Source organism: Peromyscus californicus, unplaced genomic scaffold, assembly GCF_007827085.1.
Source record: "Peromyscus californicus insignis strain IS unplaced genomic scaffold, ASM782708v3 Scaffold_7__1_contigs__length_154581171, whole genome shotgun sequence".
NCBI lineage: Eukaryota > Metazoa > Chordata > Mammalia > Rodentia > Cricetidae > Peromyscus > Peromyscus californicus.
The window spans coordinates 142,372,878-142,400,702 of NW_026294595.1; the positions used below are offsets into that span (position 1 = coordinate 142,372,878).

Genomic DNA, 27,825 nt, shown 5'->3' on the forward strand with positions numbered 1-27,825 from the left:
AAGATGGCTGTTGGTGTGGCTTTGGGGATGCTTGCGTAAGTTACTACTGAATTGTAAGGAAGGAACTGGGGTGAATAATCCACTCTTTGGTTTCTTTCAGAAACGTGTGTGTTTGCATTTCTTGGCCTGTCCATTTTTAGTTTCCCTCACAAGTTTGAAATTTCCTTTGTCATCTGGTGCATAGTAAGTATTTTTCTTGTTTTTATTGAATGCTTATTTTTAGAACAGCAACTACATGGTCTGGAACCATTTTTGTAACTATTACCAGTTCAGAGTCAACAGCTACAGAGACATGCTTCTGTTGAAAATCTCTTTTGTTTAAACGATCCCAGACATTAAGGTCTGGACATTTTACATTTTCAGTGTTTTGAATGGTGTGTTGCCTTTACACATACAGTTTCAGCCAGAACTCAGCAATGGGTGCCTAGAACCCCAGCGCTTGGGAGATGGAGGCAGGAGGATAAAAAGTTTAAGGCCAGCTGGGTGTGGTACCGCCTTTAGTCCCTGTGAGTTCAAGGCCACCCTGGTCTATGTAGCAAGTTCCAGACCAACCAGGGCTACACAGTGAGACTCTGTCTCAAAAAAAGACAATACAAAGAGGTTTTTTGTTTTTATTTTATTTTTATTTTTCCAGAGCTGAGGACCGAACCCAGGGCCTTGCACTTGCTAAGCCAGCGCTCTACCACTGAGCTAAATCCCCAACCCCTTGTTTTTGTTTTTTTTAATGATTTATTTATTTTTATTTTATGTGCCTTGGTGTTCTGCCTGCATGTATGTCTGTTTGAGGGTGTCAGATCCCTGGAATTGGGGTTATAGACAGTTGTGAACTGCGGTGTAGGTGCTGGGAATTGAACCCAGGTCATTTGGAAGAGCAGCCACTGCTCTTAACCACTGAGCCATCTTTCCAGGCCCCCAATAAAATGTTTTAAGGGCAGTTTTAACTACATGGTGAGTTCAAGAACAGCCTGGGCTTGCACAGCAGAATCCTGCCTCAAAAAAGACAAGGAGAAGTGCGATCAACTGCAGGAGATCCCGCTTTTCTTGGGTCCTATTGAGTCCTTTCCCCATCCCCATGTGACCTCCATCTAGAGTGGCTGCCTGCCTGTGTCACAGTTCTGTCCTGTGAGCACAGATCTCAGGGGGAGAGCCCTGTACAGCTGCAGATGCCCTGTCCCCAGCCCCTCCCCCAGCCCCTCTTGGCTGTTGTGGGTTACAGGAGGAAGGAAGCCTTTTCGGGGGCTTTACCCCACAGCAGGCCCAGGACTTGAGCCACCTTTGTGCCCCCAGGTAGGCCTCACTCAGCCCACCCTCCTTGCTCTGAGGAGCCAGACCCCAGAGCAGAGACTGGAGTACCTGTCTGTTGTCCCTCTCCCCACAGTGCCCCAGTGGGGGAGATTAGCATAAACCCACCGATTATGGAGTCCTGGTTGTCCTCAGCTGGTTGTTTCTAGGCCAGACTGGGAGCCTGGTGGTGGCTGCCTTTGTTCTGAGGCTGTGTGACTAAAGCCCAGAATGATGCTTGCTATCTCCTCTTCTAGCATCTGAGACAAAAGGTCAGACCAAAAAGCTTCACCCAGGCAGAGCCAGGGCAGCAGCCCACGTGTGAGTCTCCACCTCTGCTGTGCCGTTGGGTGTGTCTATGGCTGAGGGCGAGACTGCCTTAGACAGGTGTGTTACACTGATGTTAGCCTGAAGACGCAGTGGATTCCACCACACTGACATATTGATATTGACAGGTGCTGGTACTGTTCGGCAGAGCCGTCAACATCTTCCCTCTGTCCTACCTGCTGAACTTCTTCCGAGATCACAAAATCACCCCCAAGATGATGTTCATCATGTGGTTCAGTGGTGAGTGGCAGCCGGGGTGGGTGAGCCTAAGCCTGGGCTGTGTACATGGGTCCCTGGGAAGCCAGGCTCTAACAGGTGCTACCAAATGGCACCCTCATCACAGCACCATGAAGTGGTTGGCCCTTTTCTGTCCTTGGGATAAGGACTCCCAGGTTCCAGGAGGGCAAAGGTCATGCCCAGCATCGGGGACCCTTGGAGGCAAAGCAAGGACCTGTCCAGCTCCATGCACACCCTTGGCAGGCCTGTGTAGCATGGTGTGGAGTGTGGAGTGTTGCTGAGAATAGGGATTTGACCCAGGGCTTCCTCATGCTATGCAAGTTCTTTCTCCTCTGCTGCAGAGTCCTCAGAGCTGAATCTGAGCATTGCAGCTGCCTGTCAATCACACCTCTCTACCTTCTCAAGGCTGGGATGATTTTGTCAACCTTCAGCTCTAAAGAATCAGTCCCTTAGAACCTTTAACTCTCTGTGCTCTTCCTATTTCAGTGTCGGTAGTCAAGTGTGGTGAAACATGCCTTGATCCCAGCAGAGGCAGGCAGATCTCTGAGAGTTCCAGGCCAGCCAGGGCTAGAGTGAGACCATCTCAAAAAATAAAATAAGAAATGAATATAATTGAGTATCTCCATGTGGGCTGCAGTGCTCTGTAGTGTCCACTACAGTTTGCCTCAACCCTTTTTCTTCAGAAAGGCCTTATTGTAAAACTGTGAGCCAGGGTCACTGGCGCTGAACTGTAATGCCAGCTACTTAGAAGAACAGGGCAGGAGGATTTCCAGCTTGAGTCCAACCTGGACCCTGCCTCACATAGACATGGAGAGGTCTGGCTGATCTGACACTTGCAATGCAGTCTAGGTTTGAACTTGCAGCCATCCTCCTTGCCTCTGCCTCCCAAGGGCTGGAATTACTTCAGCAGTCGGTGTCTCCTCCCAGCCTTCAGCCTGTCCTCATTTTCCCCACTCTGCTCCCTTCTGTTCTGCTGGCCTTGGCCCTGATCAACTCACCAGTGGCTTCTGCAGCATCAGCCCTCAACCTAGTGTATCTTCCGGGCCACTACCATTGCCAGTATATCAAAGACACCTCCCCTGGGGCTCCCCAGCCTCCCACCCAGCACTTCCCACACTGACCCCAGACAGTGGCACCTAGGGCTGGGCCCCACCTCTTTCTAAACCTGTCCTCTGACAGTACTGGACTTCCTAATCTGGCCTTTCCATCTATGCAGCTCTCCAAACCAGCCCTTCCTCTAGAACCCTGTTTCTTCTTCTCTCTGTTTCTGGGTGTCATGGGCCATAGCAAGTTCCTTGAGCCAGAGCCCACTGCCTGCCTGCTGCTTGTCTTGCCCTCCCTTCATGGGAAGCAGCAAGGTGGGTTGGTATACATGGGTGCCTTCCTGGTACTTCTAGGCATATGTGCACACTGAGCCTGTCACACGTGTCAGGTCCCCTCATCCTGTGACCCTTGTGGGTTTGAAGAAGAGTCGCTCCCCCTGCTCATGTCTCTGAGTCCACCCACTCTGGCCTCCTGGCCATCTCAGGTCTGGACTGCTACAGCAGCCAGGCCCTCTCCAAGTTCCCCCTTCCATGTCTGAGTCACTGTAGTCTGTTCCCAGTGACTCTTGTGACTTTAGTGTTGTGTTTACTGTCCCAGCTGCTCTGGGACTTGTGAAAGCAGGGCTTGGGATCCCCTGCTCCGTGTGTATGGTGCAGAGCAACTGTCTCCAGCTCTGTCCACACCCTTAGTCCTGTCATCATTGCCAGCAAGCTCCACAGAGAGTCCTTAGACAGATCATACCCTCACTGTTGCCTGTGCCTGCTGCACGTCCACTCTAGGCTGCTCCCCGGCCTGTGTACTGTGGAGAGTGGCAGCACCTGCTGGGCAGGTGCTGTGGCAGGCTGCCCTGCCTGTGCACAGAGCACCCAGTTGAGGGCCTGGGGCACCCAGGGAGGACTCAGCTACCATAGCTGTCATATGACAGAGCTGATGGACCCCCAAATATACCTGCTACACAGCAGCATGGCTGTAGTCACCTTGCCTGGAACCAGCCCATGCAGAACATGCAAGGGACTTCAACCTGTCCACCCTGATGCCTCTTCTCACACCCTAGGCCACTCCCGTGAGGTGTAGGTCCTGCCGTTAGTGGTGCTGAGCGGGATGGAGGCACTTTTCCCTCCTCTCCTGCCCTCTTGGCCTGGCCTGAGTCCCTCCATTCCCACCCCAGGCCTTCGAGGGGCCATCCCCTACGCACTGAGCCTGCATCTGGGCCTGGAGCCCATGGAGAAGCGGCAGCTCATCGGCACCACCACCATTGTTATCGTGCTCTTCACCATCTTGCTGCTGGGCGGCAGCACCATGCCCCTCATCCGCCTTGTGGACATTGAGGACGCCCGGGCACGCCGCAGGAGCAAGAAGGATGTCAACCTCAGCAAGACTGAGAAGATGGTTAGTATGCCTATGGGCCCTGTGGCCTGTCTGCCAGGGGGAGCAGGTCAGGCTTCTGGGGGCAGGTGCATTTGCTTACCTCGGTCCGCGGTGCAGGCCTGAGGACAGGTGCACGAACTTGGCTTCTGAAGCATGGCTCTCTGAGGTAGGATGTGTGCCAGCCTTGTGACCTGCTGAAGTCATAGAAGCTGAGAACCGATGCCATCTGTAGCTCAGGACATTTGAAGTAGAGCCTGGTCCTATCCTAGAGTCCTGGGAGAGTGCCTCTGCTGCCAGGAGCTGAGCGAGAAGCCCAGGTCAGGGACCAAGAGGTTTCCAAATGAGGTTTTCTTCAGTGTGCATTCACATCTCTTGATAGGGGCCGAGAGGATGGTGGCTTGTGGTAGCTATGAGGGCTGTAAGCAAGGTGGCATCCTCAAGGACAGAGGGATCATGGTTTAGGGATAGAGGTTTTCAGGACCCAGACATATTGGAAACTGAGGTTTTTGTGCCCCCTTTCCCCCTCTACTTCCTGTGAGCCACCACCTGCTGCCAGGCCACTCTCAGGCTGGGGCTGCCTTACACTGGCTCCCTGCCTTCCTCCCCCACGCAGCAGCCCTGACTCCTGACCCATCTTCCTACCCCACCCACCCCTCCTGCATCCTGAGATGCTTTGCCTTCTAGTCTCCCTCTTTGAGATGTCAGTAACTTGGGTCAGTCATCAAAGTGCCGTCTGAGAGTGGGAGAGTCAGAGCCATTGGTCCAGAGCCTTTCCTCCAGCCTCAGGCTCTGCAGGTCCTTCCCATTCTCAGAGCCCTCTCTTCCCAGCTTCTAGCTAACTAGTTGGCTTGGTGTTGTGTTGGGATCTCTAAAGTATATGTGTGTATGTGTATGCCTTGCCATGCTTGCTGTTGGGGAGGGGGGCGGGGTGCACGTGCTCACCCCCATGAATGTAAGAAGAGAGCATTAAGAGCATTAGATCCTCCAGAACTAGAGCTTCCCGCAGCTATGAGCCTAACGTGGCTGCTGGGAACTGAACTAGAGTCCTCTGGACAAGCAGCAGGCATTCAGAACCACTGAGCTGTCTTTACAGCCCAGTTTTGCCTTTTTTTTTTTTTTTTTTTTTTTTTTTTTTTTGGTTTTTTTGAGACAGGGTTTCTCTGTGTAGTTTTGCGCCTTTCCTGGAACTCACTTTGTAGACCAGGCTGGCCTCGAACTCACAGAGATCCGCCTGGCTCTGCCTCCCGAGTGCTGGGATTAAAGGCGTGCGCCACCACCGCCCGGCCCAGCCCAGTTTTGCCTTTTGATACAGGGCTCACTCTGTAGACAAAGCTGGACTTGACGGTGTTGTAGCTACAACTGTCTTGCAGTCTTGTTGCCTCAACCTCCCAAGTGCTGGGAGTTACAGATGTGAGCCCTGTGTAGATTGACATTTCTGCCAAGGCTACAGCCGCTCTTGGACAATAGTTTTGTTTTGTTTCTTTTGGTTTTTCGAGACAGGGTTTCTCTGTGTAGCTTTGTGCCTTTCCTAGATCTCGCTCTGTAGACCAGGCTGGCCTCGAACTCACAAAGAATCCGCCTGCCTCTGCCTCCTGAGTGCTGGGATTAAAGGCGTGCGCCACCACTGCCCGGCTCTCTCGGACAATCGTAACACACTGTTGTGGCCAAGGCACTTGGACTCTGCAGGTAGCCGGGACTTTCATAGTCCCCATCCTACAGGGGAGAAGAACACTGAGGCACAAAACCAACAGCAGTATAGGAACTTGTTGAGTGTCAGATGTGTAGCCCCGCAGAAAGTACAGCTGGGGCTGGCTGAAATCTGTGGCATCTTCAGGGTTCTCAACCCCCAGGACTGACTGTGCACCTCCTCCATTTCCCTCGGCACTGCAGGCCCAGGCCGGCAGGGCTTTGCAGCTTTGAAGACTCCTGTGCTCCAGACTTGTCAGTGGGCCTCCCTGTAGAGGGGAGGCTTTGGGGGCCCAAAAAGGTCTGTGTCTGTGATTACCTGTCTGGGGTAGAGTGTGTTACTGGTATGTTCTGGCAAGAAGGCAGAGTGGGGGTTCCCAGGGAAGTGCCTGCTGACACTACCAGCTCTCTCACCCAGGGCAATGCCATCGAGTCAGAACACCTGTCAGAGCTCACTGAGGAGGAGTACGAAGCCCACTACATCAGGAAGCAGGACCTGAAAGGCTTCATGTGGCTGGACGCCAAGTACCTGAACCCCTTCTTCACACGGCGGCTGACACAGGAGGTAGGCATGTCGCAGATACCTTGCCTCCCGAGCTCAGGTCTGCAGTGGCCAGGGCTCTACCCCTGCTGCTTTCCTTCCCTACACACCTTGGAAGATGGCTAACAACAGTTTGGGTTTCCCTACTGCCCTCAGGGATGTGGGTCAGCCTCTGATGCTGAGCCAAGAAGTCTCAGATCGGCCTGTGGCCCTGGCCCTCCTGGCTCTGCAGCTGTCTCCTCCAGGGTGGGGCTCTCCTGGCTGTTCTCCCTCTCCCCACATCACCACCCCACCCCACCCCACCCCACCCCACCCCCAAGACCATGTCCTCCAACAGCTAAGCAGCAAAACATGCTACCTCACTTGACAGCAGAGGAGACCAAGGCCCAGGGAAAGGAGCTCATATCCATGGGGCAGCACACTCCAAAGCTGCCAGAGACCAGGCTTATCTAATTTCTAAGGCTGAGTTCCTAACATGCCATTTTTCTCCCCGTCCCCCTCAGTCCTCAGCAGGCCCTCCTGTTATCTCCAACACATAGGTTCACAGCAGCCTCTGTCCCCCGACCCCGTCACTGACTTTTTTGTGTCTCGCTCCAGGACCTCCACCATGGGCGCATCCAGATGAAAAGCCTCACCAACAAGTGGTATGAAGAGGTCCGCCAGGGCCCGTCAGGCTCTGAGGACGATGAGCAGGAGCTGTTCTGAGCCCACAATGTCTTGGGCCTGGAAGAAGATGCCTCATGCAGCCTCCTCAGAACACAAGATGGTAGGTCAAGGGCTAGTCCTAGCTAGGAAGCTTCAGGCCTTTGGAGAGTACTGGCTTCAGAAATATGATCGGCCTCCACGACTCACGGGACCAGACCTGCCTGCCCCAGTGTTGTTTCTGGGCCTACAGAGGAGGGCAGCAGCCAGCCCCCTTTCTGCTTCTGTGCCAGGCCACAGAGAACACTTGGCAGGCTGGCTTGCTCAGCTCACTCTGTGCGTGGGCCACACCTCCCTCACATCTCTGGAGCAGCTGCTGGCAGGCACATCTGCTCTTTGTCTCCGCGTTGTCAAGGAGCCTTGGTGGCGGTGGCGGCGGCGGCGGCGGCAGCAGCAGCAGCAGCAGCCTCAACCTGGTGCCAAGGCCAAGAGATTCTGAAAGCCTCACACTCCCTGTCCTGTGTCCTGTGTTCCCAAAGAGAAAGGCTAAAGGACCTTTTTTTTTGACATGAAACTGGCACCTCTCAGCCTGCCTTTGGGCAGGCAGCTGCAGCCCTCCTGTGGGCATATTGCAAATGTTTACACTGGTACCTGGCAAGGGTCAGCCTGCTGCAGGCTTCTAGGAAAGGTGTTGGCCTATCCCCTGGTTTTGGAATACCCTCTGAAGAGACAAAGGGGGTCTTTAGACCCTGTAAGCACAGGGTCCTTGGGGGTACCTTTCCTAAGTGTGGGAGCCACCTCCACATCCTCTCCCCTCCACCAGTCTCCTCCTTCATTCTTGGCCTCTGCCCAGAGGCCTCTTACTAGACCCTATAGTGTGAAGCTCCTCCCACCCAGCTGCTGTTGAGAGCCCAGCCTTTTACCAGTTCCCGGAGCTTGGGTCCTCTGCCCTCCATGCCTGGCCTCGGATCTCCAAGACACTGGGACAGTGGCCATAGCACAGCGCCTGAGACCAGGGTTCCCCACTCCAATCAATTGCCACTTGGGATGCCGGTGACTTTGGGTCACACAGACACACTCCCGTGCATGTCTCAGGCTAAGGCACACCACAGGCAATGGTCACTGCCTGATGTCCTTACCTGCCCTTTTATAGCTGCTGCAGTCTGCCCATCTGTGGCCCTTCAGCAACTACCCATGTGGCCCTAGGCCGTCCTTGCGCCCCTGGTGGCATGGTTGTTGTGTATGGCCTTGGCTCACAATGGGGGCACAGTGGGTCTGAGTGGGTTTTTTGCAGGTATTTTGCACCTCAGGGGCTGTGGTTCTGATGTTGGCAGAGGGCCAGGCCTCTGAGGCCTCCACCTCACTCTGCTGCAGAAGGTGGCCAAGCTGGAGGAGGCATGTAGACTGCTTCTGTACATAAGGTCACTTGTCTTTGGTGCAGCCAAGCTGGGTCCTCTTCCACCCATGGCCTTGTGGGATTGGGAGTGGGGCTGGGCTCGGGCTCATCTCTGAGATGGAAGCTGCTTCCCAGCTCAGTACTTGCCAAGATTTCTTTTTAACCCTTAAATTCGTAGAGGAAGCAGTGAAGCTTCGGGTGTCATTCACTGGCCCCTTGTCACCAGGCCTCTCGGACATACCATTCTTGGCCTCCTGCTTTTACCTGAGACCTGAAGTGAGCTTCCGGGAGCTTGGTGGGAGGGCTGCTGCACCAGCCCTGCATGTCAGTAGGCACCTCTGCCCCTTCCCGGGGACTGTGGGCTTAGCACCTGGGAGTGTCCAGCCTTCCAGGGCCCACAGCCAGGGAGCAAAGCTCTAGAGGGGATTTCTCAGATGAGAGACCAGGTGCTGCTGTCACCTCCTCAGACCTGCTAGTCCTGTCGTGTGCAGCGGAGAATGTGTGCGTGGTAGATGACCCAGTTGTGCGGGCGGCAGAGTTCAGTCTAGGCCAAGGGACAGGCCAGCAGGGCACATGGAAGGTAATGCTTCAGAGTGAGGGACATGGGGGCCCTTGGAGAGCTGGCGCTCAGTGTAGTGGTGGCCCATCCCTACAGAATATATGAGCCAGTTCTTGGAATCAGCGACCTGCTTTCTGCAGTGCTATGGTCACAGGGCTCCCCGAGACAGCCACATGCAGCATCTTGGGGTAAAACCTGACAGCCTGAGGGCTTGGTGTGCAGAGTCCTTTCTGTGCAATAGAATGCCAAGGGACTGAGCAGAGCCTTCTTAAAACCCACGCTGAGAACTACTAGGTCCACGTGCCCATGGTAGGTTCTGGGCTGGGTGGCTGCTGCCCAGCCCCCTCCCCACTTAGCTATGGAGGTACATATGGTAGAGGTCAGCTGTTCCTGGCTCCCGTGTGAGGAGGAATTCAGTAGCTGTCTACCACCCATGAGGCTTCTAAGATGCCACATGGAGACAGGAGCCCTCCCCATTCTCAGAAATAGCAGCTTGATTTCTCTGCTGGCTGGTGCCTAGGAAACCAGGTCCAAGTCCCTGGCTTCTCTCAGGGCCCCAGAGCCAGGCTGTGTTAACTGAAACCGAATGGTGGGAGGGAAGGCCTTCTGGTGGCCCTGCTGCTCCATGCTGCCTTCCCACCTGTCCACCCAGTTCCAGACAGGCAGGTGCCATGGCCCCTCACCCAGGCACAATCATGTGCAGTGGTGCTGGGACAGGCCACCCTTGGTGGCTGTGGCCCTGCGCTAGAACCATGGTAGCAGATGCTGGGGACTGGTGGAGTCCCCCTGCTTCCACCAGGAGGAGGCTGAAGGCTCTCTTCATAAGCCTGGGCTCCACTCTTCTCTGACAGTGGAAGGTTTGGGGAGTGCTAGTTTTCTGTTGTGATTTAGGGAGGCTTCCTGGGGCCTAAGGGAACCTTTGCTGCTTTCTGGGCGGGGCCTGGGCCTGAGCTGGAGCGAACTGTGTCACTCTGCAGGAGCTCACCTTCGCCTGCCACTGAGTGGGAGGTCACGTCACTGGACAGTTAGAAATAAAACGCTGTGGAGTCAGAGCTGGTCTCTGCTGTGTCAAGTGACTTTGCAAAGCTCCTGGGTGCGGCGGCTCTGGGTCCCCACAGCTCTCCAGGACAGCAGTAGGCATGTTTCAAGCAGTGTAATGGTTAGGAGGACAGCCTCTGCCCCTCTGTGAGCCACACACGTGAGGCAGAATGCTCATGTCAACCATGACTTCCTCCCAGGTGCCAGGAATCCAGTGCTCCAGGCCTCTCAGGGCCTGCTGCTGGCTGAGTGCACATTGGTTTTGACAACTGTCTACCTGCAGAAAAACGGAAAGCTTCTCCATTAAATCCACACAGCTGAGGAGCCAGAGCCTATCTAGTCCTCGGCTCACAAAGGGAGGCCTTATTATGTAAGGTCCTGCACATACATGCACACACGGGGCAAAAGCCCTGAGACTCCCTCACCCCCACCAGCACCCAAGAGAGTGAAGTGGCAGCCGTATCTACCTGGCTGCCAGCCACAGGCTGGAGATGCACCAAGGGTGCAAGGACATGAGGAAAAGCTGCCTGAGTGTGACATCTCGCTGTAATTTAACTAGCTGAAGTCAGGGGACACTGGTGAACTACAGACTGAATTCTCAGGATGCCCTGACCTTGAAGATGGCTGGGAGTTTTTCTGAGTAGTGCCAGCCTGGAGGAAAGGGCTCAGTCCCACTGGAAGACAGGACCTGGCAACTCCAGAAAAAGCCCTCAAGGTAGAGGGGAGAAACAGGAAGAAATAACTTCCTCAGAGGCCAGAAGCTGTGGAGAAAAGGGTCCCAGAGCCCCTACCTATCCCAGAGACATTTTAGTGCACACTAAAAACATGCTGTATTGGGTGTGGTGGTGCATACCTTTAATCCCAGCACTGGTATGGTGATATATTGTATACCCTAATAAACTTCCCTGAGGATCAGAGGACAGAGCCGGCCACTAGATTAGACACAGAGGTCAGGCAGTGGTGGCACACACCTTTAATCCCAGCACTTGAGATCACATGCCTTTTCTTGGGAAGCACACACACCTTTAATCCCAGGAAGTAATATGGCAGGGCAGAGAAAGATACATAAGGCGTGAGGAAACAGGAACTCAGTCTCTTTAGACTGAGGATTTCGTAGAGGTCAGAACTAGTGGCTGGCTGTTCTGCTTCTCTGATCTTTCAGCTTTCACCCTGATATCTGGCTCTGGGTTTTCTTATTAAAAGACCATCTAAGATTCAAACAACTCAGGAAGCAGAGACAGGGGACTCTATCTGAGTTGGAAGCCAGCTTGGCCTACATAGCAAGTTCCAAAGCAACCAAGGCAACACAGTGAGACGCTCTCTGAAAAATAAAAACACATGCTGCCAGGCATAGGGGTGTATAGTCATAATCCCAACACTAAAAAGGCTGAGACAGGAAGATGGCCTCAATTTTGAGCCAGCCTTGACTACAGACTAAGATTGTCTTTTAAAAAAAAAAAAAGCCAGGTGGTGATGACGCATACCTTTAATCCCAGCACTCGGGAGGCAGAGGCAGAGGCAGGCAGATCTCTATGATTTCGGGCCACCCTGGTTTACAGAGCGAGATCTAGGACAGGCACCAAAACTACACAGAGAAACCCGGTCTCGAAAAAAGACAAAAAGATACCCATACTGCAAACCCACTTGAGTTCTCTATGGTTTCCACCTTTGCTTCCTTGGGCCTTCAGCTTTGAGCTGCTTTGAAGAGAGCTGGCTCATTCCCTGGTCAGCACTCCTGTCAGCCCCTTTACTTGTTGAGGAAGGCCTCTGACCCAGCATGGCAAGAGAGAGCAGTACCTTGAGCTGTTCATGGTTCCTCCCCATTACATGCAGGTGTAAAACCCGGACCTGCGGGTTGGGGATTTAGCTCAGTGGTAGAGCGCTTGCCGAGCAAGCACAAGGCCCTGGGTTTGGTCCTCATCTCAGATAGATAGATAGATAGATAGATAGATAGATAGATAGATAGATAGATAGATAGATAGATAGATAGATAGATAGATGGATAGATAAAATCTGGACCTGCTGCAGCCGTTCCTCTGAGGGCCCTGGGTTTGGTCCTCATCTCAGATAGATAGATAGATAGATAGATAGATAGATAGATAGATAGATAGATAGATAGATAGATAGATAAAATCTGGACCTGCTGCAGCCGTTCCTCTGAGGCCCAGAGGGAAGATGGGGCTTCATGAGATGGCAGAGCAGAAAGCATTGTTTTGGTTTGTTTTAGACAGGGTTTCACTGTAGTCCTGGCTGTCCTCAAACTCAAGATCCACCTGCCTCTGCTTCTGAGTGCTAGGATTAAAGGCGTGCGCCACCATGAACTGGAATTACAGGTAGGTGTGAGCCACCTAAAGTGGATACTAGGAAAAAAACTCCTGTCCTCTGAAAGAGCAGCAAGCCCTTCACCACGAAGACATCGCTCTAGTCCCACATCTGGCATTTTAATGTGGGTTCTGAGGAACAAATCGGGTTCTCATACTTGGGAGGCAAACATTTAACCAAATGAGCCATCTCCCCAGAACAATTTTAGTTTCACATGAAGCTAAGGTATGGTGGTATGTACTTAAAATCCAAGCATTTGGGAGGCTGAGGTAGGAGGATTGCTTCAAGTTTGAGACCAGCCGGGGCTCTATGGTAAACAGCAGCTACCAATGACTAGAGTGAAATCCTTATAAAACCAGAAAAAAGTTTATGTGGGGTGTGTGTGTTCCTTCAGTTCTGTGTGAATTTTCCCGTCTAGAGTCACACCACCACCATAGAGAGGTCCTTTTATAGATGTGGTAGCAATGATCCAGTTGCTAAACAGAACAGAACTGTAGTGCCCGCGTGTTGGTATGAGTGAAGTGACAGCTAGGTAGGAAACAGAGGCCTAATAGCCTTGACTCTCCCAGAGGGCAGAACCGCAACCACACAATGCCTCCTCCTGAAACAGGAGTCTCTCTCTGTCTGTCTCTTGTTCTGAGAAATGCCAAAGAGCCAGAATGTATGCATAACACTCCATATTAGCAGAAGGGAAGATAAAACCATGGCCATTTCAACTGATAAAGAATATCTGACCACCAGATGTTTCCCTAAGAAAAGCACTCAACAGAGTAAGTTTCCAGGACAGCCAGGGCTACAGAGAGAAACCCTGTCTCAAAAAACCAAAACCAACCAAACAACCCTACCAAATGGGGCTAGAGATGGGTCAGTGGTTAAGAACACTGGCTACTCTCATAGAGAACTGGGTTCCATTCCCAGCACATCTGGTTCTCAACCATCTATCTGGACTCCACACCCTCTTCTGGCCTCAATGGGCACTGCATGCACATAATACACAGACATACACACAGGCAAAATACCCATACACATTAAAAAATAAAAATTTTAAGCCAGGCTGTGGTGGCGCACGCCTTTAATCCCAGTACCTGGGAGGCAGAGGTAGGTGGATCTCAGTGAGTTCGGAGCCAGCCTGGTCTACAGAGCAGGTTCCAGGACAGCCAGGGCTACACAGAGGAAACCCTGTCTCAAAAAAAAAAAAAAAAAAAAAAAGCCTTACACACATAAACTTACACTCGTTAGAACTGGACCACCGCATGACCCAGCAATCCCACATCACCCTCTTTCACCTGCCCACACAGGCCCTGATGTGGCCAGTGGAGACTCTGGAGTGTCAGAACTAGACCAGGCCTCACTCACGTGCTAAGCTGGCCCACTGTAAGGGACTGTCCTCAGCCCACAGTGGCATCCTGGAGCAACGCCTGCCAATAGGAAGGAATCAGGAAAAGGCAACAAGGTTTTAGGAAATGAAGAGACTAGAACATGTGACAGCAGGACTAGACTAAGCAAAGGTCAGACCCTGGCAAGCCTGTCAAACTAGCTTATGTGACAGTCACCGTATCCATGAGTTCTGGGCTTAACTGATACCCTACCTCATTGAAGGGGAAGAGCAATCAAGCTAGGGCTTTCTTTTTCTTTCCTTTTTTTTTTTTTTTTTTTTTGGTTTTCCGAGACAGGGTTTCTCTGTGTAGCTTTGGAGCTTGTCCTGGAACTCACTCTGTAGCCCAGGCTGGCCTAAAACTCACAGCGATCCAACTGCCTCTGCCTCCCGAGTGCTGGGATTAAACGGGTGCGCCACCACCGCCAAGGGCTTTCATATATGCATCACACATGCAAACATGCATACACATCCCTCTCGCACACACACAAATGGAAAAACAAAAAAAGTGGGGCTCCTATGCTCTGCAGGGCAGCCTCGGTAGCAAAGGTGATGGCAATTTAAAGATACATCATTCTGGGCTGGGACACACTGGTTCAGTGGCACAGCACTTGTCTAGCATACCCTTGGCCCTGACTTCAACACCCCACACACCCCCAAAATGTGAGGGACTTGAGCTTTATGGAAACAAAAGTAAATATACATGAAATAATTTCTAAGATTTTGTGTATGGTTGTCTTGCCTGTATGTATGTGTGGACACTGCATACCTGGTGCCTGCACCAGAGGCCAGGAAAGGGCGCTGGGTCCCCTGGTGCTGGAGTTAGAAATGGCTGGAGCCACAATGTGGGTGCTGGGAATAGCACCGGGATCCTGGAAGAGCAGCCAGTGTTCTTAACCATTGTGACATCTCACCACCTGTAAAGTTTGTTTGGTTTTTGTTTGTTTGTTTGTTTTTAAGTTAAAAAAAAAAAAAGAAAAAGAAAAAGAAAAAGGAATCATTGGCCGGGTATGGTAAAACATGCCTTTAATTAGAGAAATCTGGAGGCAGGAATAAAAGGGGAAGGATTCTTAATGTCTGCAGCCACCAACAATTATTTCTCCCAGAGGACACAGCCCATTCTGGGGAAATGGGCAGCTTGGCCCCTGGGCCTGGTTCCCATCTTCCCCAGATGCCCAGACAGTATCTGGATCCTGTCACTTGTGCTAACAATGGCTTATAGGCCAGAGTGTGCTGCAAATGGGAAGCCGCAGGAGGGGCTGCAACACCATAAACACTTCTTTTAACAATGGAAGACACTTTATTTAGTTAGTTTTTTAAAATCTTCTCTGATCATTTCAACTCTGTAGAAATCGAATGCAAAATATGTGCATTTTTAAATTAGCATATACTCAACTATCCGGATCACAGCAATCTCCTACAGTGAGACACACCTAGGAGGGTGAGGCCGTGCCAACCTGCACACACAGCATTTCCTCGGGTGACCCGGCCTCCATCTTAAGAGTCCCTGCAATCCCGGAGCAAACTGGAATAGAAAACTAGAGCTCCCAGGAGTGGGCCAGGCAGTGCCAATGGAGAAGGAACATCAAGGACCGCGGCCCAGGGAGGCTAGTCTCAGTAACAGGATTGCTCAAATTTAGCTGTATGTGCACTTATCTACATGTGATCTATAGCTAGAGATAAAAAGAGCCGTATAAGATTGGAAAACCTTAAAATCACTCCAGTAAGTCGGAAGAACACCAGCACATTCACAGTGGCTCAGGGTGTGGCCAGTCAGCCTGCTCCAGAGCTGAATGCCTTTGGGAAAACCCCACTAGCACGTAGATCCCAAACAGCAGACATCACAACTGCCTATGGCTAAAGTGTGTTACCAGTTCACAAAGAAGTGAGTTTCAAATTCCTGCCCTTCTCCTGGCTCTGCTTCCCAAAAAGGAAAATCCAGAGGTGGATTATTTATACAACGAATCGTGGACACTCAGCTGAGTACTGGAGAAGCATCTGTCCAATGGGCACACAACTACCTCTACTCACCCTAGTGCAAGAAGACAGAGCGCTGGGAACCAGTGAGGAAGGCTTAGATGGGCGTGGAGGGAACCCCACCTGAATTTCCTTCTGAAATGAACTCAAGGTCTGGGGTACAAGATTCATGCTCAGCAGGCACCAAGACCAGAGCTGTAGATGTGAGGGCTGAGGTCTCCACCTTGTCACTGGGGTCAATGCAGACCTCGGCACCATGCTAACCCCGCGTGCACACTGGAGGTAGGTGTCGAATATTTACTGTAGGGAAGTGCAGCAGCTCTCTACTCACATGAGGAGGAACATGGGCTTTGTCAGTCCCCTACCCCGAGGCTCTCAGCTCCACCCTAGCAAGTGGAGACCACCCCGGGAAAGGGCATGAGCAACCCCCTTGGAAGACTAAAGGACTCAGGGCACCTTTATAATTACCATATCATTAATTTCTTTCACCATGTTGAAACACACAGCAAGTTGAATACTCACTTCAAAATAAACCTCAAACTCTGTATATACAGTACAGTAGGGTGCAGACAGGAAGGGACATCAGTCCTGTTGGGGAGTCCACTTTCCAACTGCTGAGCAGAGCTCGCCAACACTGTGGGCTGATTGAGTGGAGCTGGCAAGATGGCATTCAGCTAATACTGGACTTGGCTCCCCTTTGATACCAGTTGGGGGAGGGAGGGGGCGGGGACATCTGCCTAGGGATCCTTGTATCAGGAGCAGGAAAAGAGGCGAGCCATCAGAGAGGCCCGATATGGCAGGAGGGCTCATTTCACAAGCCAGCAGGCCTCTAGCTCGCCCGCCACTCCTGGTGGGCATTTGAAGGTGACCCGAAGGATCATTCCCAGTCCAAGCTGGCTTTGCAGAAGGAGGGGTAGGTGTGGCAAGAGTCCCAGAGACAGAGACCTTATTTCAAAGGAACCAGAACCAAAACCCAAACCCAAACCAGCTGAGCAGGGAGTGGAGAGGTCAGTGAAATGCCTGGATGGACGTGCCACCCTGTCCCTCAGAGCACACAGCCGCTACTGGTGGGGGTGAAGTGCTCAGTGAACTCCAGTGTGAAGGAGCAGTGGCCCTGGCTGCTGCCACGGTCAAGCTCAGGTCTCCACTTCTGATGCTGCTCTGCTACCTCTGGATGGGACCAAGCCAGGTCAGTGGTGTAGCCCTTATAGCGGAAGATGGGGGTGGGGCCTATCTGTACACGAGATGGGAGAACTGAGTGGATTTGTAGTTCAGCTGGTTGTTGGGCATGAACTTGTGTAGCTCGCTCTTTCTGCAGCAGGGGTCGTAGTGGTAAGCGCCAAGGCAGGCGTCGCAGGAGACTTTTGAACACTGGGTGCAGGTGTTGGTGGCACCCACACGGTTACAAAAGCCACAGCGGGAGGTGCCTGTGGCAGACGGCTTGGGCTTTGAGTGGACAGGTGGCAGCCGGTCAAGGCCCTGAGTCTGGCCCATATACTTCTCCCGCATAGGTGTCCCATGGACCAGGCTGTCATGAGCAGAGGCCTTGCTAAGAAAGGCGCTGGGCTTGGAGCCCGAAGGACAGCCAAGTAGACTGTCACAGCGCTGGCAGAGGGAAGAGCTGCAGGACAGGCCGCAGTTTTGGCACTTGGAGAGGGCAGACTCTTTGGTGGGGGCTGAACGCTTGTGGTAGATGGAGTGGGCATCGTTTTTGACCAGCCATACATCCGGCCGCAGAGCATCCTGCCTCCGGTAGGAGGCCCTGGGTTCCGAGTCTGTATACAAGTCCACGTCATCCTGAGTGGAAAAGTACGTACTGCGCAGAAGGCCAAGGCCGTTGATGGGGGAGATGGATGGAAGGTCATCAGGGCTACCATGGGGGGAGCTGGACATGGTCAGCAAGGAGGGGGATGGGCGGATGATCTCGTCCTTCAGGTCATCCCCTACATCCATGGCCAAGGGCTCCTTTCGCAGACTCAGGGAGGCCTTTGAGGGGACCTTCCTGCTCTCCCAGTAGCTGTCGTAGGCATCCACCGACCTGGAGGGTTTGGTCACTCGGGGCTTGTAGTAGTCCTTGGCTGCCCGCTCACTGGCTGACTTCTGGAGTGCCACACGAGCTGTGGAAGTGGTCAGGTGCTCCCTACTCTCAGCCCGTCGCCGCAGAGCGTCTGAGCACCCATGCGCGTCCTCTGTGCTGCTCTTCCGCTCAGTCACCACATCCAGCTCCGAGTAGCCCTTGTCCTTCACCTGCGAGTGGATCCCCAGCATCTGCTCACACTCGACCTTTGCTAGGAAGAGCTCAAAGGAGACCATCTTCACCTGGAGGGACTCCACCAGTTCCTTGAGTTTGTACGCAGTTCCCAACTCAGGCTCGTAGCCCATGAACCTCAGAATGGCTCGGATGTCCTTCTCCAGCAATGTGGACTTGACATAGTAAACAAAAGGGCCTGTGTAGGTCTAGGGAGAAAGTGGGCAAACAAAACAAAAAAACAAAAAAAAGAAGCATGCTACAGAGAAGCCTGTTCAAACCAAGTGCAGAGCAGGACCAGCAGGGAGAGGGATGGGGAGTTTCTGCCTTAGACCAGAAGCAAGAGCATGCTAAATGCCCACCAAGCAAGGGACACATGTGGCCCCTATGAAGCCAACAAGGCCATCAGCTTTCTGTGTAGGCATGAAGGCTCTGTTCCATGAGGGAGCACAGGGGATAGCATTATAGGGGTGTGACACTAAACCCGGAGAACGCCCCTTTCAGGCCTTTGCCAAAGTTTTAAGAACACACTAGGACTGGGGATATAGCTTGGGATACAGCATGCACCATAGGTTTAATTCCCACTACAATAGACAGACAAATACACGCAACATGCCACAGTTCCAGCCTGGCCTGGGCAGTCTCTACTCGCCCCCTGTTCCCCTGCTATGGAAAGTGCAGGATCTTCTTTCAGCCCCCCCCCCCCCCCACCTGGGGCTTTGGTCCACACCAGCTCCCAGATGCTTGGAGCCCATGGGATGAGAACGGGCCGGACACTCGGGAGGGAGCAGCAGGCAGAGTGGCCCCACCTCACCTTGATGCTGCGGAACTCCTTCTTCCAGGGGAACAGGAAGAGGTTGACGGCCATCGTCTCCAGCATGCTGAAGGCGCAGTGCAGAGCGCTCAGGCTGGAGCTGCTCAGTGAGCGGAGGGAGCTCTCCACCACGTCATAAAACTGGATCAGCCGAAATCGATGCAAGGGGTCCACTTTGTGCAGGCTGAGCAGGGTGGCAGCTGCCACCCGCAGGTACTCATCGCTGCCAGGCTGCTGCTTGCCGGGGGTGGTGTCCACTTTGCCCTCATGGAACTGCACGTACTTCCGAAATAAATCATCCTTGTACTTCGTATCCATTGAACTGGGCTTCCCCAATCAAACCCAAAGGGCTACCTCATCTCCCCCATGGCTCTGGGACCGGAGACTGGCACATCACATGAAGAACTGGCATGGTGCCCAGGAACCAGCACATGCTCTGAGAAGGGAGGAACAAGAAACCATCACCCATCTGACTAGTCCCTACCCCAGGTCTGGAATGCTGAGGACAGCAAAGCCCAGAGCTGGCCCGGGCTATGCTGGCCCTTTAGTCCAGATGGTCCCCATATGCTCTTCCACCTGACACAGATATGGAACACATAGTGGTACAAGGTGGTAAAAACCTACCAGGCCCTGCAGCTCAGCAGCTCACAGGAGTGACTAATGCCCTGGAGGCAGGGTCAGGGAGCTGGTACGCACTTGGCCTTGGTGTCACAAAGGAGGAGTTTGGGAAAGCCCCGGGGCAGAGTTAAAGTGAAGCACTGCCAGGCCAGGGTGTGACTCGGAGGTAGCAGGAGGGAGGTGCTGAGCTGGCTCTGCAGAGCATGTCCTAGGCACTTAACTCCCTTACTCCTGAGCAGGTGGGGTCAGGAGCTACTGTGGCCCCTGAAGACAGGCAGCTATTGAGAAAATTACCCAGGGTCACAGAACTAACTCCCAAGGCGAAGCTAAGGTCAGAGCCCAGGCAGGCTCCATAGTCCAGGCCCAGCCCACCACACCCTGCTTTCCTGGAGCAGGAAGGAGCTTGGCACCAACAGAGAGGAGGCTGCTAAAGGCCAGGCAGCAAAGAGGGATGGGGGCGGGGGGGACTACTCACAGGACACACCAACGACTGTCCTGATGGTGGGGGCTGGGACTGCAGTGTGAGAGACGCTGGGTCCCACTCCCAGCAGCACACACAGGGTTTCTGTGAATGGCCACATGAAGCCACTGAAGAGTAGACCAGGCAGTCTACTGTCCCCTTCACCTTAGAGTGCACCACAGCCTTTTGGGAGAAGAAAAAGTGCTGAGCTGGGGCCTGTATGCACCCCAGCCCAGCAGCTCACAGGCAACCTCAGGTAAATATAGCAGCACTCACAGGGCTGCACACTGCAGGCAAACATGGCTCAGAAGGGTACACCGGTACCAGTGAGGCCGCAGCGTGCCGGGGCTCCAAAGCCTGAGTTCAGAGCCCTGGTCCAAGGCACCTGAGACAATCCCTCAACCCTTTGGCTCCTTCTTCTCATGGACCCTGATCAGCACACACAGCTCCACACGTGGCCAAGTAAGGACTTGTGTGAGATGGTGACAGGACCTTCTGTGCCCAGGCAAGGTGCCCACTCTCAAGACACCGGGCTCTCAAGAAGGCTCCAGTAGAGGGGTGTAAACCACGCCTGACACTTTCCTGGCCAGAACCCCAGAGTGTGGGTGGTGACCACCAGTCTCTGCAGCTGCCCAGGTGCGGTAAGAGTTCATCCGCATCACTGAGCCTGTGGGAGGAAAAGGGGGGGTGGGGCTGGCCTTTGGGGTCCTCTAGCAGAGCTGTGCTCTGGCAACAATCACAAGGTCCATAGAACCACCCAGGGCTCAGTAAGCCACAGCTCAGGATCTCTGGTTTGGGAGGATGCCTGGTAGCATTAACAGTGGAGTAAGAGGTGGCACACACAGCAAAACTGGGGGTCCACACTGGATGTAGGGGCACATTCTGGAGGTAAGACATGACAGTCTTGTACAGTGTGAGGTTGGAACAAACAACAAATACTTGAGGACCTGGAAAGACCCCCTTTTTCCGCCCCCTGCCCTTGAGGGCACCCAGCACTTTAGAAACAAAGGGACTGAGAGCGCAAAAGGCCAACACAGGCCCCAAAGGTAAGTGCTAACTCCAGACCAAGGCCAGAGGCCCTCGGTGGTCACACCCATCCACACAGCAGTCCAACCTCCCTCTGAGCAACAGCCAACCAGCCCCTGCTTCACGCCTGTGTCAGGCTGACTGTGCATCAGGGCTTGGCACATGCATTGGGCGTTGTTGCTCTTTCTCTGACTCTTTGGTGACTGGCTCACCACAGCGTGCAGGCCTCAGCTCCAACACAGAGCTGTCACCGTCATGTCACACTGAGAAAATCCCACCTTCCCAGTCCCTCACTGCCATGTTACCCTGGGACAGCCACATTGTGAAATTACTGGCTTTTTTCTTTTTCTAGCTTCCTCTCAGTTTCTCCGCCATAACCTGTAATTCCCATGAAGTCAGAGGTCACCACAGTACTTAGCACTGATGCAGTGTGAAGTAGGCAACTAAGACATGGAGCAATGTATGATGTAAGGAATCCATGCACACACACAGTGACCCTTCAGGTTCTCAGCAGGTCACAAAAGCAGCTGGAGGATGAGCTGCAAATATCATGTTATGCAACCTGAAGCTCAGGCTGAGCCTGTGCCCCAGACAACCCTGAAGTCCATGTCCCACAAGTGTATTACAAAGGGCCTACATTCTGCCTGGCCTGGTCATGGGGGGGGGGGGGGTAGGAATTGTAGAGGCCATCAGTGAAGAAGATAGTGTAAGACCAGTTCTACCTAGAACAGCTCAGCAGCCACCCAAGCACGCACATCCTCTCAATACAAACTCATTGCCAGCCAAAGAGGATATCTGCAGCTGTTCCTGATAATAAGCATGGGGTTTACCTAGGAGAAGCTCCCTCCTGCTACTGAAGCAGGAACTGGTTTTTGTTAAGTTTGAAAACCAACATGAATATCACGTGGATGGGGGGACTCCGTGGTGGAGCACCTGCCTAGCATGCCTGAGACCCTGGATCCCATCGGAAGCACTAGCCATGGTCTCATGTAGCTCAAGCTGACCGCAAATTTGCTATACAGCCGAGGAAGATCTTGAACTTACGATCCTTCTGCCTCTGCTTTCCAGATGCTGACGTAAAATAAGGAGTGGGGGCTGGAGACATGGTTAGGTGCTCCAGCAACTCTTGCAGAGGACCCAGGTTTGATTCCCAGCACCCACATGGCAACACACAGAACTGCCTGTCACTCCAGTCCCAGGGGATATGATGCCCTCTTCTGGGCTCTCTGCAGGAACTGCATGCACATGGTGCACATACCTACATAGAGGCAAACACCAATACACATTAAATAAGATAGGCACGGCCACACACACTTTTAATCCCAGCACTCAGGAAGCAGAGGCCAGTGGGTCTCTGTGAGTTCAAGGCCAGCCTGACAGTGAGTTCCAGAACAGCCAGGGCTACATAGAAACAGTCTTTTTGAGGACTTTTTGAGGGCAGCAGTGGGGTGGCTACCATGCATCTTCCTATACACTGCTATTTTTTTCTCTCCATGGAAGTCAGCTTTGAGCTCCAAGCAGGTGATATTTTCTTTTTCTTTCTTTCTTTCTTTTTTTTTTTTTTTTTTTTTTGGTTTTTCAAGACAGGGTTTCTCTGTGTAGCTTTGCACCTTTCCTGGAACTCACTTAGTAGTCCAGGCTGGCCTCAAACTCACAGAGATCCACCTGGCTCTGCCTCCGAGTGCTGGGATTAAAGGCGTGTACCGCCGCCACCGCCACCGCCAGATGATATTTTCAAAGTGAGCTATCCTCCTGCCTCACTTAGCTCAGAGGTGTTGTTTGGCAGTGGCTCCTCACTCCACAACAAACAATGAAAGGAGACCCACAGCTTCACTGGGTGCTCATAGTCCTAAAATAAGGGTGAGAAACACATATAGGAAGAATCCTGAAGCTGAGAGTAGTAGCAGCATATACCTAGAAATCCATCCCTAAAGAGGCTGAGGCAGGAGGATTGCCATGCACTTAAGCCCAGTCTGGACTATTCTCAAGAAAATGTCAAACAGGCTTAGTAGGGAGAGGAAAGGCAAAAGAAAATGAACGCCTGCAATCCCAGCACTCAGGTTAGACCAGGAAGAGCTCTAAGAGTTCAAAGCCAGCCTGGGCTACAGAGTAAGATCCTGTTTCAAAAAAAGGAAAGAGGGGCCAGACGGTGGTGGCGCACGCCTTTAATCCCAGCACTCAGGAGGCAGAGCCAGGTGGATCTCTGTGAGTTCGAGGCCAGCCTGGGCTACAGAGTGAGTTCCAGAAAAGGCACAAAGCTACACAGAGAAACCCTGTCTCGAAAAAACAAACAAAAAGAAAAAAAGAGAGAAAGAAAGGGGATAGGGAGACGGTTCAGCAGTGCTTCCCACGCAAGCATGAAGAACTGAGTTTCAGCACTCAGCAGGGCACTGTGCACACTGTGGCGCCAGCACTGGGGAGCAAAGACAGGAGGATCCTGAGAGCCTGATGAAGAGCCAGCCTAGCAAGAAAGGGGAGCTCCAGACTCGGTGAGAAACCCTGACTCAAAAAGTGAAAGAAAAAGCTGGACATGTTGGCACACTCCTTTAATCCCAGCACCAGCAAAAAAAAAAAAAAAAAAAAGGTGGTGGTGGCTGGAGTGATGGCTCAGTGGTTAAACACACCTGCTCTTGCAGGGACCTGTGTTTGATTCCCAGCACCCACATGGTGGCTCACAACTGTCCATAACTCCAGTTCCAGGGGATCTGACGCCCTCTTCTGACCTCTGTGGGCACCTGGAATGCCCAGAATGTGCACTGACATACATTCAAGCAAAATGCTCACACACATTAAAAAAAAAAAATTATTTTTTTCAGTGGGGGAGGGAGGCTGGAGAGATGGCTCGGTGGTTAAGAGCCCTGGCTGCTTTTACAGAGGAACTGGATTTAATTCCCAGAACCCATATGGTGGCTTAGTACAGTCTGTCACTCCTATCCCAGGAGGTCTGACACCCTCTTCGGGCCTCCAAGGCACACACATGCTCCATAGACATGCATGAAGAAAAAAGAAAAAAAAAGAAACCAACCACATAAATAAAAATAAAGAATGAAAAAAAAGTCTTAAAGTGCAGAGATAAGAGAACGTCATGCAACCTCTGTCTTCCTCTAAAGATACACACACAATTGTGAAGACCCAAATACACCACGCACAGCAGAGTAAGAGGATGAGACAAACAATGAACAGGGACCTACTATGTTCCAAGTGATAAGACAGGCTCCCCATTTCCATCACATCTCCCATTTCATCCTGACAGCAATTGAGGAAGTCAAGATGCACTCAACATCTCCAGCAGAGCCAAAAGGGCCAACAGGTCCTGAGGACTGGCTCTCGTCCATTTCTGGCTATAATCGGTATCAATCACAAAGGGGTCAGGATATGCAGGTCCCTGTGTCAGCTGTTCAAAAATCAGTAAGATGAGCTGGGTGGTGGTGGCACATGCCTTTAATCCCAGCACTCGGGAGGCAGAGGCAGGTGGATCATTGTGAATTCGAGGCCAGCCTGGGCTACAGAGTGAGTTCCAGAAAAAAGCGCAAAGCTACACAGAGAAACCCTGTCTCGAAAAACCAAAAAAAAAAAAAAAAAAAAAAAAAAAAAAAAAAAAAAATCAGTAAGATGCACAGGACAACCCCAATACTAAAGAGGAAACTGAGCACAGAGAGCCAACTCACTTGTCCTAAGTCACTGAGCCAAGAAGTGGATCTGAAATCTTACAAATCTTCTGGGGTGGGCTCCTTGAAAGGTTCAATCAGTCAAATGCCCTGCGGCCAGGAATCCCAGTCTGATAGTAGCAAAACTGCCATCTTCCCACACCAAATGGGCTGGGAGAGCCACCAGCCTCTTTATGATGTAAGCTTAAGGGCCCAGGAGAGAGGCTGGCCAGAGACCAGCCAGCAGTGAGGCAGTTACATCATCCCTGCTGAATACATTTCCTAAGAATACAGGCTGCCTTGTGGCTAGCCCTAACTGGTGTCTTTTCTGAGCACAGAGCCAGCAATTTATTCCCAACACTCTGGAAAACACAACAACAACAACAACAAAAAACACGTTCTCTGCAAATCCAGCCTGGTTACAGGAGAGAGCAAGCCAGCCCAGCGACAGAAGCTGTTAATTTCTCCAGGCAACCCAAAGACTGGAATGCCAAGCCATACCAGGCTGGCAGGGGGAAAATACAGCTCTGTGAATCTCCGGAACACAGAAGCAGAAGGATGGATGCCTAGTGCCATCGGCTCTGGGTGGCATCTCCTGCACCCACAATCTAGACCCCTTTGTAAAGCAAGTCAGAGAAGGGGAAGCTAGTGCACAGGCAGGGGGCTTTACCAACAATTATTCTTTAAACACCCAACGGGGAAAACCCAACGCGTTTAAAGTTCAGCTGAATGGAACCCAAATAACCTGGGAAGTGGAACATCGGTTCCAACGCTTTACCTCTGCTGGCCCATTCAAGCAGAATGTGCCCCGTGGCAGCACTGAAAGGCACTCTCTCCCTATACTGGCAGACGCTATTTGGGTCCCAGTTCTCCAATCTACATGTTTACACACCCCTGGTTCAGCTTCAGCCTCCAAATAGGATCAGAGATGCGACTACATCTCTCTCCTCTTTACCCAACCTCTATGTACCTCACTGCAAGCAAGAGGTTCCCAGACCCATCGGCGGCATCTCCTGCTGACCGTAGAACACTACAGGAACTCCGCACCTCTACTAGCCTCCAGAAACATTGTCACCGGGGCCTTCCAGAGCTCTGAAAACAACTTGGGCTATTCTGGAACACGGTTGCCCTCCCCACAGCGGCTTCTCTTGGGAGTTCTGAAGGGAGCTATGTCCCTTCTCTGCAGGGGACGTAAACCTGCGGCGGCTACTCCCTGCTGGGTGAGCCGCCAGCCTCTGATCGCCACAGGTGGGGAAAACGCCCCAGTCTCAAAGGCAGGCGCGAAGGGTCGGGGGTGCTGGGAACTGAGGGCAGAACCCAGGGCATCGCACACGCTGGGCAAGCTCTCGCTAACGCCCCTCCGTCTACCAGTGAAGTGCTAGGACCTGTCAATGGACACCTGCTGTATCCCGGCACCGTGCAACGCCTGCGTCCTCTCATTCCACGCCCACCGCAGCCCCGGAAGGCCGCCGTGTTCCTCCTCACAGACCCGGAGACCGAGGCTCCCGAGGCGGAGCGACTCAGGCAAGGTCACTCGGTGAGTCCAAAGCCAGGTCCGCCTCCCCTCCCGACTGCGGGCCACGGCGCGGTGCCTGCCCCCGCGGGGGGGCGCGTGTGCAGTCTCACCCGGGAGCAGTGCTGCGGCCGGCCGCAGATAGCGGCTGCGGGGACGGAGCCGAGGGCCTGGCCAGCGACTGCGCCCGCAGGGACCTGCCCTCCCGCCTGCCCCGCACTCACCCGCCGCTGCCCGCGAGGGAAGCGAGCGCCGCCGGAGCACGGCCCCGCACGGCCCCGCCGCTCCCGCCGGCTCCGGGGACCGAGACTAGGACCGGAGCTAGCGGCGGCCCGGAAGCACTCGGCCCGGAAATGACGTCAACGGAGGCGGGCCCTGCGAGAAACTGGATCGCGGCTGCGCGCTGAGTCTGCGAGGGAGCGGCGGAAGCCGGTGGCCAGCAGGTGAACACGAAGAACGGAGAGCAAAGAGGAGGAGGCGGGAGACGAAAGGAGGGGGAGATGGGGGGGTTAGCGCTTCTCCGCGGAACCCGACCTCACCCCTTAGGGACAGTGGAGGAGGCACAAGCGGAACCCGGAAGCAAATGGACTGGAAGTGACGTGCAGCGCCCCGCCCGCAGACGCTGGTTAGCCGCGTTGTCATGGAAACGGGTTCCAGAGCTGGGGAGATTGGTTTTTCCACCTGACCGGCTTTCCCCTGGTCAGGACAGTGCTTGAGAGCCCCGGCTGACGTCGAACCCCGCGATCCTGTTTCACAGACGAAACCGCGGAGGGTAGAGAGCCAAAGCATAGGCGGAGGTCAGGCGAGACTGGAGAGAGGGCCATGGGTGGTACTACTGGCGACCGAGGTTGGGGATGCGGATCCGGAGATGGGGGAGTGGGGGACTCAGGAGAAGGCTCAGCGTTTAGAAGCACTTATTGCTTTCAGGGACCCGGGTTTGATCCCCAGAACCCACATGGAGGCTCACAACCATCCATAACACCAGTTCCAGGGGATCTGATGCCCTCTTTGACCTCCACGGGTACCAGTCATGCACGTGGTGCACATACATAGATGCAGGCAACACATACGTAAATTAAAAATAAATCACTATATAGCGAAACTCTGTCTCAAGTGGTAATAACAATAATGGGAATCCATTATTCCCATTAACCCATAGACTGGACCTAACGGCGCGGTTCTGTAATCCCAACTATTCCAAAGGCTGAGTCAGGAGGACTGTGAGTTTAAGGCTAACATGAATAACTTAGAGAGCTCATGCCAAAAAAAGAAAATAATAAAAGGCTGGGGCTGTAGTTCAGTCCTAGAACCCTTGCCTACCTGTGTGTACTCCCCAGGTTCAGTTCCCAACAATGGAAAAGGAGAGTGAGGAGTCTCCCAGTGTTGACTTAACTGATTACTAGCAGTGTGACCTTGAACAAGCTCTTAACCTCTCTGAGCCTCATCATAATACCTTTTAAAAGCTTAAAAGCAATAATAACAATAATAGCAATAGCAGACTGCCTAGTGAGATGTAGTCAGAATGAACTGCATAGAAATTGCTCAGAACATATCGAGCACAGACTAAGGACCTAAAGGAGTTGTTTGAGACAGGTAGCCCAGGCTAGTCTGAGCTCATTATGTATTCTGGCCTGGACCACACTTGTAGCCCAGGCTACTCTCAAACTTGTGGAGCTCAGCCTGCCTCGGTCTCCTGAGTGAAGCTG

At 52.9% G+C, this 27,825-nt stretch overlaps 2 protein-coding genes across 6 annotated transcripts in view; one reads left to right on the forward strand and one right to left on the reverse strand.

Annotated features, from left to right (window-relative positions):
* The window catches only part of Slc9a8 (solute carrier family 9 member A8), a 50,120-nt gene extending 38,827 nt beyond the window's left edge, over nt 1-11,293 (forward strand). For both annotated transcript variants that reach the window (XM_052724867.1, XM_052724868.1), the window contains exons 12-16: nt 101-183; nt 1,737-1,848; nt 4,058-4,278; nt 6,362-6,508; nt 7,082-11,293. In XM_052724867.1, the coding sequence (XP_052580827.1) occupies nt 101-183; nt 1,737-1,848; nt 4,058-4,278; nt 6,362-6,508; nt 7,082-7,189 (671 nt within the window). In that variant the 3' untranslated portion in view covers nt 7,190-11,293. The remainder of the gene's footprint in view (nt 1-100; nt 184-1,736; nt 1,849-4,057; nt 4,279-6,361; nt 6,509-7,081) is intronic.
* A 3,532-nt stretch (nt 11,294-14,825) lies between these two features.
* Nucleotides 14,826-27,168, reverse strand: Spata2 (spermatogenesis associated 2). 4 transcript variants are annotated; one of them, XM_052724871.1, is made up of 4 exons: nt 26,344-27,160; nt 19,949-20,116; nt 18,856-19,291; nt 14,826-18,250 (listed from the first exon to the last, which is right to left on the reverse strand). In XM_052724871.1, exons 3-4 carry the CDS (start codon nt 19,171-19,173, stop codon nt 17,024-17,026), a joined length of 1,545 nt encoding a protein of 514 aa, XP_052580831.1. In that variant the 5' UTR covers nt 19,174-19,291; nt 19,949-20,116; nt 26,344-27,160; the 3' UTR covers nt 14,826-17,023. The 4 variants fall into 4 exon arrangements, with proteins under 4 accessions (XP_052580831.1, XP_052580833.1, XP_052580830.1 ...); XM_052724873.1 differs by lacking the exon at nt 19,949-20,116 and having other exon boundaries at nt 14,826-18,217; nt 26,344-27,168; XM_052724870.1 differs by lacking the exon at nt 19,949-20,116.
* Between the last annotated feature and the right edge of the window lie 657 nt (nt 27,169-27,825).

Coding starts and splice junctions, on each gene's coding strand:
- Spata2 (XM_052724870.1), bottom strand. CDS start 19,173: ATGGATACGAAGTACAAGGATGATTTATTTCGGAAGTACGTGCAGTTC. Junction 18,251..18,855: donor AGGAGTTCCGCAGCATCAAG/GTGAGGTGGGGC, acceptor CTTTCTCCCTAG/ACCTACACAGGCCCTTTTGT.